The following is an 18,638-nucleotide window of genomic DNA, read 5'->3' as shown; positions in this document are numbered from 1 at the left end:
ATGTATAGGTTTGTTAATGTTAGTTTTGGGGGCTTATTTTAACTTGGAAGGTAGGGTACCTTAAATGATAATAATACAGGCCAGGCATAAATATAAGCACTATATCATTTGTAAAAGAAAAAGAAAGAAAGAAGATAAATGATAAATATGATAAATAAATATCATATCGTATCATTTAGTGGTCATTAAAATGTGTTCAGAATTTGCCAAGTTCATGATGATTCATCCCATAAATCACAACACACTGCTCTCCCCTACCGAACCCCTTATAGGTTAACAATGAGAGTATCAGTATCAGCATCAGCAATACTGGCCCTGTATTTACTTGGTATCAGATCAAAATCAGTACCAAAATCTGGAGTATTGCACAGCAATATCAAGCAAAACAAGAATAAGAAAATAATGAATTGAGCAGTGAGGACTTATTTCAAAATAATTTATTTGCATATAATTGGAATGAAGACAGGTTGATACATCTGTGATGGCACCGGTCAGTTTCCATATAGGAACATTCAGTCTATACAGAAACCACTTTCAAACCTGGGCAAAATGGATAAATATATTAGTAAATAAATATATTAGTGACATGTCACTATATTGAAATGTTCTATTATATATAAAATACAACACTATTTCATTTTTGTTTTTGTTGTTCGCTTTTTTTATACACAAAGTATCCAAAATATACTGACATATCCCTTAAAGTTCTGGAGGGACTTTCTTTTTTTCCCACTCTATTAGAAAAGGCAGTTTCAGCTCATTATTCTTGCAAAACATTAAAAAAAAAACCATACAAACACATAAATGACACAAAGAGAAAGATCTTGAACAGGATGAAATCACACTAGATATTGTGTGGCATCACTTAATGCAATTTTTTTCCCATGTGCTGATGGTTCCGGGCTTACTTTCCATTAATACTATATAAAGTTTTATGTTGTTTTTTTTTCTTTTTCTATAAAATTTACTTGAGCCAAAGTGCTGCTTATCATTCAGTCATTTCCATCTCAGTCTCTGGGACCATTTGGACAGAAAAAGGAAACCCTGATGCTTTAGCTAAAGGACACTGAGTTGACACATTCAAAGTGAGGTATTGGTACGAGGGACCGCAGGCCAAAAAAAAAAAAAGCTTCCAAAAATAATTTCCACTTCTATTCTAGCATGTCCTCTCTTGTCAGTGGGAGCACACAGTGGGATCCAAAAGATGGGTGGGAGCAGAAAAAAAAAGAAAAGAAAAGAAAGGCACAACATATTAAGAGTTAACTGTGTTCAAGAAGTTGCCTCTTTGGTTAGACAGGTAAGAGCTTAGTGTGTTCCTGTTTACATGAATAAGGCACCGGTAAGAGTTTAGTAAGTGCTACTGGTTACATGGCCAATGTCCATGCTTTCTCTGCTCAGTCTGCAGTCTGACTGCAGGTAAAATCCTTTCACATTTTCGCTGAGCCTTGAGAGGAATTCCACTCTAAAACACAATTCCTACTGCTCTGATCTCAGATTTTCTAGTCTGGTACAACAACAAGAAGCCTGTGGTTAATTAGAAAAGAAGCAGGTCATTGTTATTGATAGCGTCAGGCCAACTGTTATCTATCAGAGTGGCTAGAATAGGCTTTACATAAAAGATGGATGTGTGGCCATTACAAAAAGGTTTAAGGCACTTCCACATGGGCTATGCCCATTTTTAGATACAGCCTGTGGAGGATAGATGGGAAACCAAGGTAACAAAGGTTTAAAAGTTAATTCTATCAAGTGTTCAGCACAGCGTGGATGTCTTATGATTTGAGGTGGCACTTTCTTCATGATTGGCACAGATTGGCAACGCACATTTAAAATAACAAAAAAAATTTATTTTACCGCTTTGGGCATTTTATTTTGATTTTTCTCCAGTGTCTGATTGCTCCTGAGACATTACTCGGGATCTACACATTGGGAAAGCAAAAGAAGGACACTGGTGCTCCTTAAAGTGATGTTCAGGACTGCTAGGTGTATCTAGCATGGCTTTACTCCAGTTACACTGATACCTAGTTATTAAGGCATATTTCTACAGCTTTAGGTGCTGGAAGACAAGTGGAGAGTATGAGCTCTGTGGAGGACGCTACAACATTGTGATGAGTTTAAAGCAGCAGATGACCGTCCTTCTGCTGAGGCCTGTTCACTGTGCACAGATCAGGGGGTTTAACAGCACTGAGGTCAAACGTGATGTAACCACTGGCAAAAGAAATGACAATACCAAGACGATAGCTTGTAATGACGATAACATAATTCAGTCAAATCTATTCATTTTGACAGATGAAATAAAAAGAAGAAAAAATACAGCTGCCATATTTGTAATAGTGAAAACAAAAGGCCCATGCAAAGCTCAGCAACCTCAGTGAATGCTCATTTGCTTGAGGGGCTGAGCATCAACCTTTCCTCTCTGTTTGGACAGGTCAGACTGCAGAGAGATTTTGTTGAGTTTGTGGGAGCTACATGGTCGTGACATAAAAAGGAAAAATAAAATCACTACAGCAGTACCTTTAAGGACCTCGTGTTTGAGGCGTGTTAAGAAATCTGAGCTGAGGTAGGCTGGAGAGAAAAGCATCTCTCAAGCTGAGACTGGACTCAGCAAAGGAAGACGAAAAAGTGAAAATGAAGTACCTCTAAGATAAATCAAGTTATTATGTGAGAGAAGAGAGTTTGGGACACGCTGCAGAGACAGAGTCTCACTTCACGAGGGCTCAACACCTTCAGCAAGGACCATTCGATAGCTGTCACCAAGGAGCATGGGAACTTGTGATAGCATGGGCGTTCTTCCTACGAGGTGATAAGGAGTAAATGCACAGAAGAAGGGCGTTTCCTCTCTGCTATATGAACTTGTTTTCCTCATCTTCACATATTCCTTTTAGTATATTTTGCTATTAAATATCATAGAGGGTTGAGAATGACTCTAAAATTTCACTTAATTGCACTTTTAATAGTGACGATCGTTTGATTGTTTGAGCTTGGGGGATCATCTGTGTGAAGGCACTGCTGGTGGAAAGACATCTGTGGAAGACACGAGAGCCAATGAGAGGCTTGTCCAGTCTGGCTCCTGTGTAGCAGTGTGATAATGGGGATGCAATACGTTCTCACACTCCAGACTCCTCTTCTGATCCTGTGGACACACACAAAAAAGCTCTAGTTCATTCTATGATGATAAACACAGTAAACAAAGAGGCTTTAGTTTGAGACCACACAGCTAGCAATGGCATTTATGACAAAGAAGTGACACCCACCCTGATTGTGTTGTAATGATTGGCAGTATAAACAAATGTCTGTGTTGCACTCAGCAGCAGGCCCCTGATGGAACCTACAGGGTGGCCTGTCCATAGAGGTCCCAGGCCCCAGGAGCTGAGGCTCTGAGTGGGCCTGCTGCACCCGTTTTTGCCACACAACATGGGCCCCAGCACAGCAAGGCCAGTCCTCCATCCCACCAGAGTCCAGAATGAGGGGCACAGGGAGCAAGGTGGGGTGCAGCTCAGGAGGAGAGCAGCAGAAGCCCGGGCCCTGACCATAGTGGATGTGGATGCTGCGGTCATCCTGCAGCTCCATATTCTGATGGAAGCGAACAGAGGGTCCTTCAAGCACACATCCTCCCACTCTCCCGAGAGGAGCAGGAGGGTGTCCGTGTCCCTGGTGGCAGCAGTGGGGCTGGAGTTGTAAGGAGATTGGGGACATAAGCACAGGAGGTCCTGCGGCACTGCCGGCGTCGTGGTCTGGACACTCAGGCCCTGCGCTAGGCCGATCAGTGGAGTTTGCTTTGGGGCAGTGGCAGGGGCTGTGCTTAGGAGGGGACACGGTTGAGTCTTTGTCCAGGACAGGAACAGCAGGTGCAGCTGTGGCAGTGGCGGCCACCTGCTCCTCATCTGAACCTCTGCTCGCACCCTGGCTGTGCTCCCCCTCCTCATAGTGGTGGTGTCTGTGACGGTGGTAGTGGATGTGGCTGAATACAGTCTGTGGCTGTTCTTCAGGGCAGCCTGCTTTGTTCACCACAGAATCCAGGGACCTGGGCCGGGCCTGGGCACCAACCTCCAGGCTGTTCCTGCGGGGCGCATGTCCGGGACCTGGTCCACAATAAACAAACGGGTCATAGTCACTGCTCAGAGAGCTACGGAAGGTGGACCAGCTGCCATAAACTCCCTGCAGGGACACATCAGTACAGTTGAGAACTGAGTCACTGGATGAGCCGTGGCACGGCCCTGAGCTGGAGTCGCTCGCTGGTCCGTCAGCTAAGTATCCGCTGCGCTCCGTACGGTAGCTGCCACCCGAGCAGCTTCCCTCGTCCTGCCGGCTGTGGGCAGGTGCCCCACGGGTCTGTGGCGTGACCGTGTGGTGCAGTCTTGAGCTGGATGCGCTGCGCTGGCCTGGGCAGGATGAGCGGTAATTATAGCAGGACCGGCGGGGGGTGTAGTGGTGGGTGGAGGTCCTACAGTTACCGCCAATCCTGTGGGGCCTCCCAGGAACCTCCGTGGGAAGGTGGTACCCACAGGCTGAGCCCAACGGCCTGCTGGTGAGGAAACGTACAGTCTGAGTCTCCATGGGAGAGGAGCCACTATAGTGGCCCAGATTGGGATAAGGTCCAGAGGGTCCACGAGGATAGTGGGGCCTCATAGAGAAGGGGATAGCATGCTGGGGGTAGGGATGGTTGTGGGGACTGCTGTAAGGCTGAGGATGTAAGAAGCTCTGGCTTTGCTCTGTGTTCTGCTGGAGTCTGTTCCTCTGGGACTGCCGCTCCGGCCCTGTGAACCAAAGCAGAAGGTAAAATAAAGCAATTACTGGCAAATACAGCACTTATTAAGAAGAATGTTACATTTATGATATGCAAAAAATATTTTTAAAAAAAATCGGGCTTTAGATTTAAGATCTGGATCACAAAATTCCACCATCAGGCCAGGCTCTTTCTGTGTAGTTTGCATGTTCTCCCTGTGTTTGTGTGGGTTCCCTCCGGGTACGCTGGCTTCCTCCCACAGTCCAAAGACATGCAGTTAGTGGGGTTAGGTTAAGTGGTAACTCTAAATTGCCTATAGGTGTGAATGTGAGTGCAAATGGTTGTCTGTCTCTATGTGTTAGACTGGTGAACTGTCCGGGGTGTACCCTGCCTCTCGCCTTAAGAGAGCTGGGATAGGCTCCAGACCCCCGTGACCCTGACAAGAATAAGCGGAAGAGAATGGATGGATGGATGGATGCTTTAGAGTGGTCAGTTAAACTTTGTTTGTCTTGTAAAGTCAAAGAAAACCATCAGTTTCTGCAGCAGCTTCACCAAAAAACAACTAGAAATCTGCTCGTCCTCACCCATGATGTTGTGCATGCAGAGTGGGCAGGTGCGGTGCTGCAGCAGCCACGGGTCAACACAGTCTTTATGGAACTCATGAGCACAGGAAATAATCCTCAGAAGCTGGGACGAAAAGGAGGTGGTTCTTAGAATGTCCAACTGAAAAGCGATGCTTAAATCTACAGCTGCAATGTGCACCCTCACCCTCTCCTCTTACCTGCCCGTCCTGGAACTCTTCCAGGCAGATGGCACAGACGGGGCTCGAGTTGGAGCTGCTGGCCGAACCCCAGGCTGCACGGTGGCGCTGCGAGCCCGAGCAGCCCTGAGAGCTGTAGATTTTGATCTCCAGTTGACTAATAGCCCGCATGGTCTGCTGATGGACGGAGTCCTGCATGCACAAGAGGAGGAGCGTTAGGTAAACCTTTGAATCCATTTTAGTGGGCTTTCCTACCAACACTGCTGCTGTCACTCACCAAAGTTCTGTTGGACTTGCACTTGTAGCGGAAAGCAAAGATCAGGATGATGGTGAGAATAGCCAGGACAATGGTGAGCAGGATGCCAACATCATAATGTGGCTGAAAAGGGAAAAGAAGATTGCACTATACACTCGCTAGGTTCATATTAAAAAGACATAAATAGATAAAAAGTTGCCTCTTAACTAAGACAATTGAAATTTTTAGATTTACACAGCTTTGCAGAAAGCATCCGGCTTGTTCCAGCATGCTTACCCATTTTGGCTCCATCTTGATCTCAATGACAACTTTGGCTTCCTCGTTCTTGTTGACCAAATCCATCAGCTCCTTAGCATTATTATCCTCCACCAGCACAACTGGACGGGGAAGGGAGTCTACTTCTTGCAGCTGTGTGTGTGTTACAAAAATATGATAGTAAACAAAGCAGGAGGAGACAGAAACATCATACTGAATGTGAAACTTCAGCATGCTTTTTCCTTATTGGCAACTCTAGCTTTAGCAGGGTCTGAACACTCACCTCAGCAGCAGCACTGGCATCGTTTCTGATATCAAAGATCACCGCTTGGGCTCCTTTATCCAGTGCCATGCGAGCCTGAAGGGGACAGAACAGGGAGACAGCAGTGTGTCAGTGTGAGTTCTTCAGAGGCCATATATACAGCGGACTGTCAGTGTCTTAAACCATCACTGGGTGGCAGTCATGTCATGAGACTCAGGCCTCATAGACAAAGTGAGCTCTAGCTGACTCCAGAAGCCAAACACAGACTACAAGTGTGTTAATGGTGAACATGAAGGCATTATTTTGTCTGACTGCCAGCTAAAGTGTAGCTATAGTGCAATCTGTCTGTGCCATGATTATTAGAAATTGTATTAGAAAGTACTACAAAGCAGGTTTGGAGTACTTTGGCAGGTGTATATATTGCTGATTGTCTACAGATTGATTACCCAAAAAACAAAGAAACAAACAAACCAAAAACAAAAAAGAGCTTCCTATGCCCTAGAACAAGTGTTGTCGAATCTGTGGCTCGCTGTTAACTTAGTCATTTAATATTGCTAGTAACATATCTTTTAAAACTATAGTCCTCACCCTTAACTGATGGCAGATAGCTGCCCCTCCCTGAGCCTGGTTCTGCTGAAGGTCTCTTCCCGTTAAAAGGGAGTTTTTTCTTCCTACTGTCACCAAGTGCTTGCCAAGTACTGTTGGGGGTTTCTCTTTATTATTGTAGAATCAGTCAAGAAAATTGCAGTCGGTGAAACTGCTCACGTGAGTACTATACTACCCGAGCTACTGACCAGGTTCTAAGTCCTCAGAGCTGGGTTTGCCTTATATCGTCCTGTGCATGTCAGGCCTGCTCTCTGAGCCTACATTTCTATACCCCTCTAAATTTTGCCTTTTCAATCTAATTGCTCCACTACAAAAGCCCAGAATTGCTTTCTGCACCATCGCCAAATAGCAGCTGTCTCATCACATGTTCTTAAGTGTTTGGCATCTGCCAATGCTGTCACAGTCTGGCGAGGGCAGACTGTATGAATTGAAAAAGGACCCAAAATGCAGACTCCAAGGAACAGGGAACAAAACTTGAATGTTAACAAAAAGCGAGCCGTTTAATATGGCTGGAAAAAAAGGTACAAACAAAGGGCAAGGCAAACTGAAGCAAAATTAACACAAACCTAAACTGGGAAATCTAAACAAACAATAAGAAAAACCTAGACAAGAAACTTGGAAGCATGGCATAGGAAACATGGCGTGGACAACAGACGACCTGACAATCACACACTGAAAACAGAGGACTTAAATACACAGGAGGTGATTAGGGGAAGTGGAGACACATGAGGAAACAGCTGGCACACATGAACATAATGACGTCACAGTGGGAGAGTAAAACTGAACATGATGAACACAGAACACCAGACCTCTTCACAATAAAACAGGAAACATAATGAGACATAGACATGACAACCCGAACTTGACAACGTAAGACACAGACATGAAACGCATGAAGAGCAGGGGAGATTTAACATGGTTGGAAACACGAGGGGAAAATAACTAGAAACACTTAGGCATAATAATACAAACTTGATAACATAAGACACGCAGCATGAAACACGAAGGGTGAGGGGAAGCTTAAATACAGGGGAAGAAAACAAGGAGTCTAATAACCAAATGAACTTAGATAACCTAATGAACAAAATAAACTCAAACTTAAAACGCTGGGTCAAGAGACCCAGGACCATGACAAATGCTTAATAAGGACAAGACATGAGTTTAAACACCTAATGACACGGGCTAGCCTTCAACAGTGATTCCCAGCTTACTGCCCCCAGCCCAGAGCAGGAAGGAGCACGCACACTGACACACAAAACATTAACAAAAGAAATTCAAGTGGAAAAACACGACTCACTTGATTTATTAATTAAGTTAATGAAGAGCTTCTTAAATAAACTAACAGCCCTGATCTCTTCTCAACACTTCAAAAGAAGAGAGCGTCATGACATTTAGTATGTATAAACAAAATGTAAGACACTTATCACACCTCCACCTATTTCCTCATAGCAGCGGGTGCACCAAAGGTGTGCAGGTAGGAGTGTGCACAATAGGAGTGTACAGAAAAAAAGCATTAATGTAGAATTATATTTGAGAAATAGGTCAAGTAGCTTGTAGCTCTGGTGCTACAATTTTTGAACAGTAATTTTAGTACATGCATCAGCCTTAAATGTAGTGTGGTCACACAGAAGGAGGGGAAAAAAGAAAGAAAGAAAAAAAAGCTGGACTCTTGACATGTGGGAATTTGCTTCACCTGGGCTTCAAACGTTCCCTACACCGCTATGAGCGTTTATATCCTCTAATCGTGGTGATAAATGCAGGGACGACTACTCTTGTGGTCCAACACACACACACACACGCACACACACACGCACACACACACTTCAGACTAACTATGGCCAGTTAGGGAATATATCATAATATGCTCTACAAATGACTGCTGCTGTGGTCTTATTATATCTCAGTATTAGTAGTGGTGTTACCACAGTGTGGTCGCGAAACCACAAGCTGCTGCTGAGCTACAGGTCCGGAAGCGGGCCGAGAGGGATCTCGTTACATGATTAATATGAGATATATTTAAACTTTATTGGCGCAGTGAAATGAAAACACTTGTCTGCTTCTAATGAGACAGTTGAGAGGACTAGCAATGCAAGTGTTTCAACATCTCCACGTTCGTTATGATCGGAACTGAAACAGACATGGCTGCAGTTAGGTAAACACCCATCCTCAAGAAGTGCAACTTGGCACATGTGATTACACACCATTTGGCATGTGAGCCGTAACAATTGCAGCAACGACTGTGGTTTGCAGAGTTAAACAGCAGGGATGTCACCGGGGAAAAAACTAACAAACAACAGACCGCACAATAGTCTGCTTCCACTTCTAACGATGACGGATTGTTGGAGAAGGGTGTGAGTGAAGCTTTTGGTGCGTCTTATTGAGAGTAATTACTTCAGATGAGATGCCGCTGAGGAGTGGCAGCAGGTAATGTGGGCCTTCCTGTCACAAACACAAACACACCCGAGGGCGAGTAGCCAGAGAGAGGCACTGTGAGGTCATGAAGGTAAGCTTTCAACCCTAGCGACCTAGAACTAAAGAGGCAAATGTAATCTGGTTACTGAGCTCGTTCTGCAGGCTCTTTATTCACAGCACATATCTCCACAGCATGAAAAGCACAGGTTTATAACTTGAACGCTTATGTGATGTTTTTATATGTAAACCTTAATGAAGTGAAGCAGCACTGTAAAAGGAGAGTGGATCAAAATTTCTCCACGAGGATGTGAGAGACTGATTAAATCATACAGAAAATCATTTCAAATAACTTCAAGCTGCTACAGGAGGCTCCATAAGCTTTACGCTAGTTTTCTACACAATGCTTCTGCATTTTTGCTGGGGGTTTTGTTAAAATAGTGGAATCCACTGGGATTAGATCTAAATAATTTTAGAAACTGGTGAGGACCAGATGATTTTTTACTATGTCTGTAGTATTGATTAGTGGTCTGTAGTGTCAGTGATTTAACAGTCTAATTTAAAGAGTAAAGCTTCAGATTACACTGTGCCGCTTGCAACACAAGCATTCCAAATGCACAGCATAATTGTTTTTGTGCTCACATTATGTATAGAATAAAAAATGTACTTTAAATTCCTTCCAAATATTGGTATCCAGTACTTTATACCACAATCCCTTTAATAAGGGATTAAACAATATATGTGGCAGCTCCCCACAAAACTGAACTGGAGAAGCTGATAAGAAAAAGAAAGTGTATGTAATCAGGCACCAATACCTTGGTCTACCATTCATGTCGATATTGGCCTTGCTGGCATCAGCAAATAAGGTGACATTTACAGATGTCAGATTGATCTGTTTCATCACATCAGTTTGTCCTAAAAATAATTTTTTAACACTTCTAATAATATTAGGCCAGACTTTCCCAACAATGTATCCCTACTCCTAATAAATTGTAGTCTGGTTTTCCGACACTGTCTGAAAACACAATATACATAGCTGCAAATAAATACATGCTTTAATGCTGCAATCATACAACATGAGGTGGGCTTCAAGTTGCAGAAGAGAGGAGCTAACAGGAAAAAGTGACTCACACAAACAAACCAATCCAAAATCTGCGCATGTCCCGCTTTACTATGAGCGGCACGTATCTAACCTCCATATTAACTGCAGCTCATTGTGTGTAAACATCAGCTGGAGCCAGTCATCTTCTCTCTCCAGCAGTGGGTGGCCTGCTGTTTTTGTTTACATCCCAGACGAAGTGCACTGTCTGCAAGCCAGGCCTGGCATCACAGTGTGTTTTCAACGGAGCAGACACAAACTATGCTCTTCTGATGTCCTCAGCTCCGCGCTGAGGATTTTTCTGTCGCCTGACACGATCTCTTTGCTTGTAAACGTCTCAGTGTTTGTGCTGGGTGTAATGCGAGGCCCATCCAGCAGCCAAACTCCATTCATCTGCAGCCATGTGTCAGTGTAATGGAGAGAAAATGAAGAGGGGAATGTTGAGACACACAGATTCAGTCTCGTCTGTAAAGGAACATCTGCTGTATTAGTCGAATGCCTTTGATTAAACTCAGAGTTTTGAACTCTATAACATTTGACTTTTGGATTCAGAGTTTTTTTTTTTAAAAGTTATTCAGGTTTTATAAACCTGCTGATGTTGAAATTTATTCGCCGTTTAAATCCAACTTTATGACTTGTCCATAGGTCTAACATCCCAGCATGGCTTTCCACAGCGTCCAGCACATGAGTAAATTACACCCCGCAATAAGGAGTGAAAGTGAAAGGGCTAAAAGAAGAAAGAAAAAAACCCCCCGAGATAAACCAGGAAGGAGGCGAGCTGTGGTGCTGCTGCATTAAAGTATCTAATGACAGAGTACAGCGCTCTGGGCCTACAGGTCTGAGGCCGACTCTCTGCTCTGTCATTTCTCCTGAGCGGCCCGGCACGCTGGAACCATTACTGAGGCACCAGGACACGCCGCACGGCTAAATGAGGAGCAGACGGAGGCGGGGGCTGGTGATGATAGAAGGGGCGAAACTGCATGAAAAACAGGTGCAGTCTGCGGTGGGATTATTATAGGTGCAGTGTTCAAATCGACATCTGATTTGGGATAGACTTCAAAACCTTTAATAGGCCTAAAGAGTTTTGTTATTTTATGTCACATGGATGGTGTGACAGTGGATTTTCCTACCAAGCATGGCATAATGTGCAAAATAATGAAGCCATTTTTTGTGTGTGTTCCTGGCTCTGTGTGATGTCATTGAGAGCTGACTATTTGCAGGTACAAAGCTAGAAGCCAAGAATAAAAATATGGAGCTGGAAAAGACCACAACAGTAAAGTGTAAAATACCTGTAAAGTACCTGAGGAGAATTCTAAATTGTAAAAAATAGGCTGTATTTTTCCCTCCTGTGCTAATAACAAAGCTCTGTAGGCAGCCACGTGGCAGGCAGGCAGATGATTCTTTAACTTATTTAGCAGCTGAAATACTTTCCCCATGTTTGGACCCATTTAAATCTACATTGGCTACATTGGCTTGGCTCAGTCGATAAAACAGAGGCCTGTTCTGAATAACAGCACTGTAGAAAAGCACGCTTTACCTGTGACCGAATTACGAGCACAAAATGAAATATCGGATAAACTTTCATTTCGGATATAAGCACTGAGTTCAGTTTACATAGTGCACGTTAAAAAGACGACACGGACTACGTGACTGTGGGCATGTGGACGATCTCAGTATCTGTGTTTTCATCATTTTAACCTGATAAAAATCCAGCTGGGGTTGGTACTTCAATCAAACTGTGTGGCAAAAACATCTATGAATGAAGATTCTAGCAAAAAATAAGAACAATGTGGGCGCTCGCTCCGCTTGTTCGCTTGTTTCAAGTCCATTTATCCAAACTCCCACCGCATTCTTAAGCGACTGCATTGCTGTGACTTCTTTTGTGTAAACTACATCAAATTGAACCAGAACTACACAGCCTTTGCTATAAACACTGTTTAGCTATAACTCTGGAGCTGTGTATTTAAGTCTAATTGTGTGTGAATAACATGTCTGTGTGTGAGTGAGCTGATTGCTGGGTGCTCGCTACTGACTGAACCAGCAGTGGAGTCAGTCAGAGGAGGGAAGGGTGTGGCTCTGCTGGGTATCCATTACTCACACCGGCACTTTGATGTGGGGTGGGGGGGCTACTGTATGGAGGGAAGGGGGGAGGGGGGCATGCATGTCAGGGCAGGTGAGTGGATTCTGTGTTCTCAAGAAAAGTATTAAGCCTGAGGGGGTGGGCCTGAATCACACACACTCCTCCTCCTGCCTCTCATTCATCGTGCCACACACACACACACAGAGACATTAAATCCAGAACCAGGGCTTGGCCACCTTTCTCATGCGGAGGAGAGAGGCTGGAAAAAGTTATGAACCTGATCTGCCTGTTTTGAGGTGGGAGCAGTCATTTTGAGAGCTCTCAGCATTGAGGGTCAGGCTGGGCCTCCCTCCCTTGTTAGCAGTCGCCCGAGCTGCAACTACTCCACACATTTGAAATGCAAAGCACAAGGTGACAGAGGAGGACAAGTGTCATCTGATACGCTATCGCTTGTTAAACACATCGTGCAGACATCAAAGGAAATAAGCAGCCCAAAGCCCGTGGTGGGGGCAGGGGCAAGCGAGAGTAATGCAGTGATGATGGAGCCGCGAGGCCTGACTCCACTATGTGCCCTCACTGATTGCTCCTTAAAGTCAACAAGTCTAGTTGGGGGTTAACAGTGTGCTAGAGTATCAAGAAGTAGAAAAGCCAGCCAGTATAAGCTGTGCTGCTCCAGAAGAATAGTTCTAGGCTGATACTCACATATCCGTACTCTAAATATAGAAGCAGAGCCAGGAGAGAGCAAGCATGGAAGATGAAAGCAGGGAGAAAGCAACAAGCATTTGTAATTAACACAGTCACATCAGTTATTCAGTTCCAGTGTTAAATGAAAAATATTTACCATGACAGAAACTTTGTTGTATACGTTGCTAACTACCTCCTGGTTCAACCATCAGATTTGAAGAAGAGAAACAAACATTTCTGATCTTCTAATTTGATCTGACTGAAGCAAGCGTAATCCCAGCACCTGACTAACCACTGGTAGGATCCCCAGCTTTTCAGGGTAAAACACACAGTTCATAATGTATATACATATACACATTTGAAATATGCAGTAAAAAAAGAAAGAAGTAATAAAAAACAAATCACACGTAACCTACATGGATTTCTACACTACCACTAGGGGACAGCAAAGATGAAATTTTGCTACATTACATGATAAGGGTGATTGCAAGGCTGCAGCTCATTCTATTAGATATTTTCTGTTCTTATTGGATTTATTATGATCCAGCATCACAGCAAAAAAAACAACCCAACTTTTTCTTATTGATTTGATGGGCAGCAATTAGCGACTTTTCCCCCCATTTGTGCTCCCATATTTTTTTTAAGGATCACATATTTTTCAAAATCTTGGTTTCACTGTGTAACAGCTGCCAAACTGCACATGCGGTAAATCTGCAAGCATGCAAAATATGCACATCAAGTTTTCTGCACATGCTGCTTTGCAACACTTTGTAAAATGAGCTAATGAAGTTGGACAGTACTGAACACTGGTTTGATTTTGATGCATAACATCAGCTGATGAACAGGAAAGATTAAAAAATCTTAAATCATCAGCTGAGTAACATTTTTTTTACATGCTTATATCCATACAAAACTGCATTCATAAATGTGGCCTCTGATTCATCTTAAAACATATGTCTGATCTCTGGTAATAGGCTGTGCTACTATATTTGACAGGTCACTATAATTAACTAAGGCAGCGCAAGCATATGAAAAATTAATTACAGCTGTAACTATCATGATATACAGCAGCACTTGACTGTAATAAGTATAATTAAGTAAACCAGATCGGTTAGCTGACGGAGGTGGAGAGATGTAAAGAGGAAGAGCGGACTCTTCTGATCTAGACCGGGGAACGCACAAACATACCAAACCCCACCTCTGATGCTTTCCTCTCGCTCTTCTCCAAACATCTAGGGGGGCCTTTTGTAAACCTCAACTGCGAAACCTACCACATGAGAAGCCCTCTGATGCCACAGAAGAGCCGCTATCTCCTTACTGTTTGCATTGCACTTAATCAGAGATTCATCTAGCTGTAATCCCCCTTTCAGTGGAAAAAAGACACTCTTTTTGCAGGCTCAATAGCGGTATGTTTATAAATTCCTTCCTATAGTACTGATGAGTGCAGAAAAGGTTGAAAAAAAGTCCTAGGTCATTTTTTAAAAAAGAACTTTGGTGACTAGCTCTTACTGATGGCGGCAACACAGAGACTCGGGGGAAGCCAATTAGAGGGCCTTTCCCGGCCTTTTAAGAGGCAGATAATGTTCTTGTTTTCATAAAGCATCCTGTTATTTAATCAGGCCTGTAAGTGAGAGCCTGACACCCCTCCTACAGTGCAGAGCTGCCTCCCTCCCATCATTCCTGCCCTGAGCCCTCCATCTAATTCATCAGCTCTTGTAAGCCTCCAGGAATTCATTCTTGGAACAGGCTGTGCAATAAGCCGTGTCTTTCTGCAGAGCAAACACACACACACACACACACACACACACACACACACACACACACACACACACACACACACACACACACAAGCAGCACAGTGACAACTGAACACACACACTGCTTGTAAATGACGTTAACATAGGTACAAATAAAAGCTGAAAAAAAGCACCTTTTTTTATTTTACTACAACAATACATGAATACCATATGACATTCTGTAGTGGTCAACTACTGTAAATCAATGCAAATCACATTTTAGTTATGATCCTCTGTGTTTGTTCACAAAAATGAGCTGTGCCTCCATTTCATTCTGATCAGCTACTCTGTTCACCTAGCCTCTGGAGGAAGAGTGGTAAAAAAAAAAAGAAGAAAAAAAAAAGACCTACTGAAAAGCAGATGTCACTTTTTATTGTGTTACATGCGAATCCCCCTTTGCTCTCCACATGGACTACTTGCCTACATGCAACCAAAGGGACACCGGAAAGCTTGTCCCCTGCCTACAGATTCTATGTGTTGATATCCAGACGTGTGACTGAAGTACAAAGACAAACATGGAAATCGTTTCGTTTTCAGGGATGACTTAAACCCAAACGAACAAAGTCAATTCCTCTAACATGTCATCAGCAATATGTGCTAAAGACTATAACCCCCCCCCCCCCCACATCAAAAACACTCAATGTCAATATTATATTGTTGTGTTTATCATTCCTATAATACATAACATATGATACATGCATATATTTAGCCGACCCTCATTTCTTTATGTTTTGCTTCTAAGCAGCCCAACCTTTTACAGTGCTCATTTTTGTTCGTTTGTTAAGCCACTTAAAACTGACTTATGAATCATTCAAATATAAAAAGGCTCCTAACTCAAGGGATGAACCAGTGTTATATATACACATAAAAGCCGACTTAACAGTGAACCAATTTTAAATGGTATCTTTTGCCAATTTATTACCAGCAGTCTGTTGGGGGAAAAAAATCATTGTTTGTTCACACTTCTTTAGTTGAATTCAGGAAAAATGTCAAAGAACACAGTTTGACAGACATAAAATTGTATTTTTGCACCAACAAGGTGATTCCAAAGGAGCTATTAGCCAAAGGAGCTATTAGATCCAGCTCAGGTGTGCACCTGAGCTGGATCTCAGGTGCACACCACCTGAGATCCAGCTGGTGTGCAGCTGGATCCAGGAATGCCAAATGCCATAAGAACTGGACAGAAAATCAGTGGCAACAGGTCTGATGGAGTGATGAATCCAAGTTGGTTGAAATTAAGAATATGTACAGATTAGGCCAGGAGAAAGGTACAACAGTGAGTTTCTACAGGTATTTGTAGGGGCCTCCCCCTACATCTGTCATAATTTGTGCTCCATTTCGGCCAGTGTTGTGAAATGCAGGTGAGATCAAAATGAAAGCAGATATGCAGGTTTTGCATTCTGCTGGTTCCCCAAGCTTCTTGAAGACTACTACAAGAAAGCTTGCCATTTCTTTAAATTATCCAAGCACAGTTAAAGATTTTTTTTTTTTTTTTGGGGGGGGGGGGGGGTTGTTGCACAGATGGGACATCACCACTGGTCAGTTGGATTTTGAGGGCCACAAAGATCATGTTGGTTATCATCCCCTTGCAGGACTGCACGCAGAAGGCCCAAGTTAACGTCACACAAGCCAGAAAATTAAGGCTGCGAAGAAAAGGGACTTTTCCAGCAAACAAAAAAGCTGGCACTTAGATACCCACCAAACAGGTTTTAGCTTCTCTTCAAAATAAGTCACGAGGACTGTGATAAAACTATATATAAAAATTTTTTAAGTTGGTCCTCCATGAAAAAGCACTAAACGCTTACTGTATCAATAACAGCATGAACTTTTCATGTTTACTCACACCACAAACAAATGCATTTTGGTAAGGTTAGACAGCTCACATATAAAATGCCTGCGTGACTCAACTAGTACACTAGACCAGCGGTCCCCAACCTTTTTTGCGCCACGGACCAGTTTATGCCCGACAATATTTTCACGGACCGGCCTTTAAGGTGTCGCAGATAAATACAACAAAATAAAACTAGTACAGGTACCGAAAAAAAAGAAGATTTATTCATAACACACGTGAAAAGACCCAGGAAAACCGAGTTAACGATAAAAACAATAACAAAATAACGCTGAAAACCGATAAAAACCTTGAAAACCATACATTTCATACCTGAGCCTCAACTCTCGCGGCCCGGTACCAAACGACTCACGGACCGGTACCGGTCCGAGGCCCGGGGGTTGGGGACTGCTGCACTAGACAACTAGACACTCACTTTAAACCTGTGGGTTGAAATTTTTTTCCTAAATTTCTAGTCATCACTAGAGCAATGACACCTCGTTTGAGCCTTTCCAACCTGAGCCAGAGTTGAACTGGTTCACACTGCAGCAGAGAAAGAACTTGCTCTATCTCTCTGCCTGAAGTGTCAGACTCACAAGACCTGTTTGCCACTGTGGTCTAAACTCTGGGAGATGCTCAGTGCTCGCCTGCCTGGGGAAGTAGTTATTGGTAACAAAAACCTGTCTACTTTCCACTTCACTTTCAGAAGTAGGCTGCCCTTGCCCAAGCCTGCAGTGGGCCAAAAAAAAAAAAAAAGGGGAACGAAAAAAAAAAAGACAAGGATGAAGAGAGAAAAAGGTATGGAAGGCAGAGAGAGAGAGAAAGAGAGAGAGTGAGCAGGGTGAAGGGACACGGAGACATTTCTGTTTTATGGGAATGTTTCACTTAATCTCATAAAGGCAGCGTAAAAACCTCCATCTGTTTGCTAAGCAGTTCAAAAGAGACTCCACATGCCTCCGCTTGCTGCTATATAAAAACAAAATTCTAATGCAGATCTTAAAGAGGGCCAACGGCTCAGCCTGCACAATGAGAGCTGGGATGTGCCAGACACGCCGATGGAGGATGGGATGGTGGAAAGAGAATTAGGTAGGTAAACAGGAGGGAATGTGAGCAGCAGAGAGGGACCGCACAAGAAAAAAAAAAAGATTTGAAAGAGGAAAATCAAAAGCAACAAATTTTTCTGCCAGCAGCCCTGCTTCTGACGCGGCAGACATGACCTTGAAGCAGGCGCAGTCAGGGTCATCGAGGGTCGCCCTCTGGGCCTCGCCTGCCACTCCCCTAAATCAACCCATTCACCTCCTCTGCTCCCTTCTCTTCTCCCTCTTCATGTTTCACTCTGAGACTTACCATTCGCCTTTGTCATTAATAGAGGAATGCCCTGGCAAGAATGACATCTTGTGGTTTATTGGGGCTCCTTAGCAGGGATTCAAGGACAGCACCTTTATATTCACGGTCTTTGAAGATAAAAGCGGGCTTTCCCCTTCACAATAAAACCTTCTGCAGCAGACAGAAGAATCATCAATCTCCAAATAAATATAAACCACAATATACGATAATAAACGACTTCTTTGATCCATTCAAACAAGACGGACCAAAATGCAGCGTCTCTGTAGTCAGGTTTTCCTGCACATTGGTGCCTCTGCACACCTCCAGGCCTCCTCTCCCCATAGCGGGGGCAAGACCAGGCCCGAACGCATCTGCTAAGCTATTTTGACGAGCCACCCTTCTAAAAAACTCCAGGGTTCAAAACTGCTGGAAGATCAAAGGACTAATACTGCAGTAATAATAAGTTACTGCCCTATGAACACCTCATTCATCAGGGAGAGGCAGTGATATAGTACAGTTGTAACTGCAGGGCCATTAAGCACTCATCATCCTAT

General features: G+C 43.5%; 1 protein-coding gene across 2 annotated transcripts in view; it reads right to left on the bottom strand.

Moving 5' to 3' along the window:
- Positions 1-422: 422 nt before the first annotated feature.
- LOC113030866 (uncharacterized) overlaps positions 423-18,638 on the bottom strand; it is a 119,043-nt gene continuing 100,827 nt past the window's right edge. For both annotated transcript variants that reach the window (XM_026182619.2, XM_026182620.2), the window contains 7 exons: positions 6,278-6,352; positions 6,016-6,147; positions 5,761-5,862; positions 5,505-5,675; positions 5,308-5,410; positions 3,252-4,754; positions 423-3,130 (listed from right to left, as the gene is read on the bottom strand). In XM_026182619.2, coding sequence (XP_026038404.2) covers positions 3,105-3,130; positions 3,252-4,754; positions 5,308-5,410; positions 5,505-5,675; positions 5,761-5,862; positions 6,016-6,147; positions 6,278-6,352 — 2,112 coding nt within the window. In that variant the 3' untranslated portion in view covers positions 423-3,104. The remainder of the gene's footprint in view (positions 3,131-3,251; positions 4,755-5,307; positions 5,411-5,504; positions 5,676-5,760; positions 5,863-6,015; positions 6,148-6,277; positions 6,353-18,638) is intronic.

This window comes from Astatotilapia calliptera, chromosome 10, assembly GCF_964374335.1.
Source record: "Astatotilapia calliptera chromosome 10, fAstCal68.1, whole genome shotgun sequence".
Taxonomy (NCBI): Eukaryota; Metazoa; Chordata; class Actinopteri; order Cichliformes; family Cichlidae; genus Astatotilapia; species Astatotilapia calliptera.
This window is presented reverse-complemented; position numbering and strand designations above follow the sequence as displayed.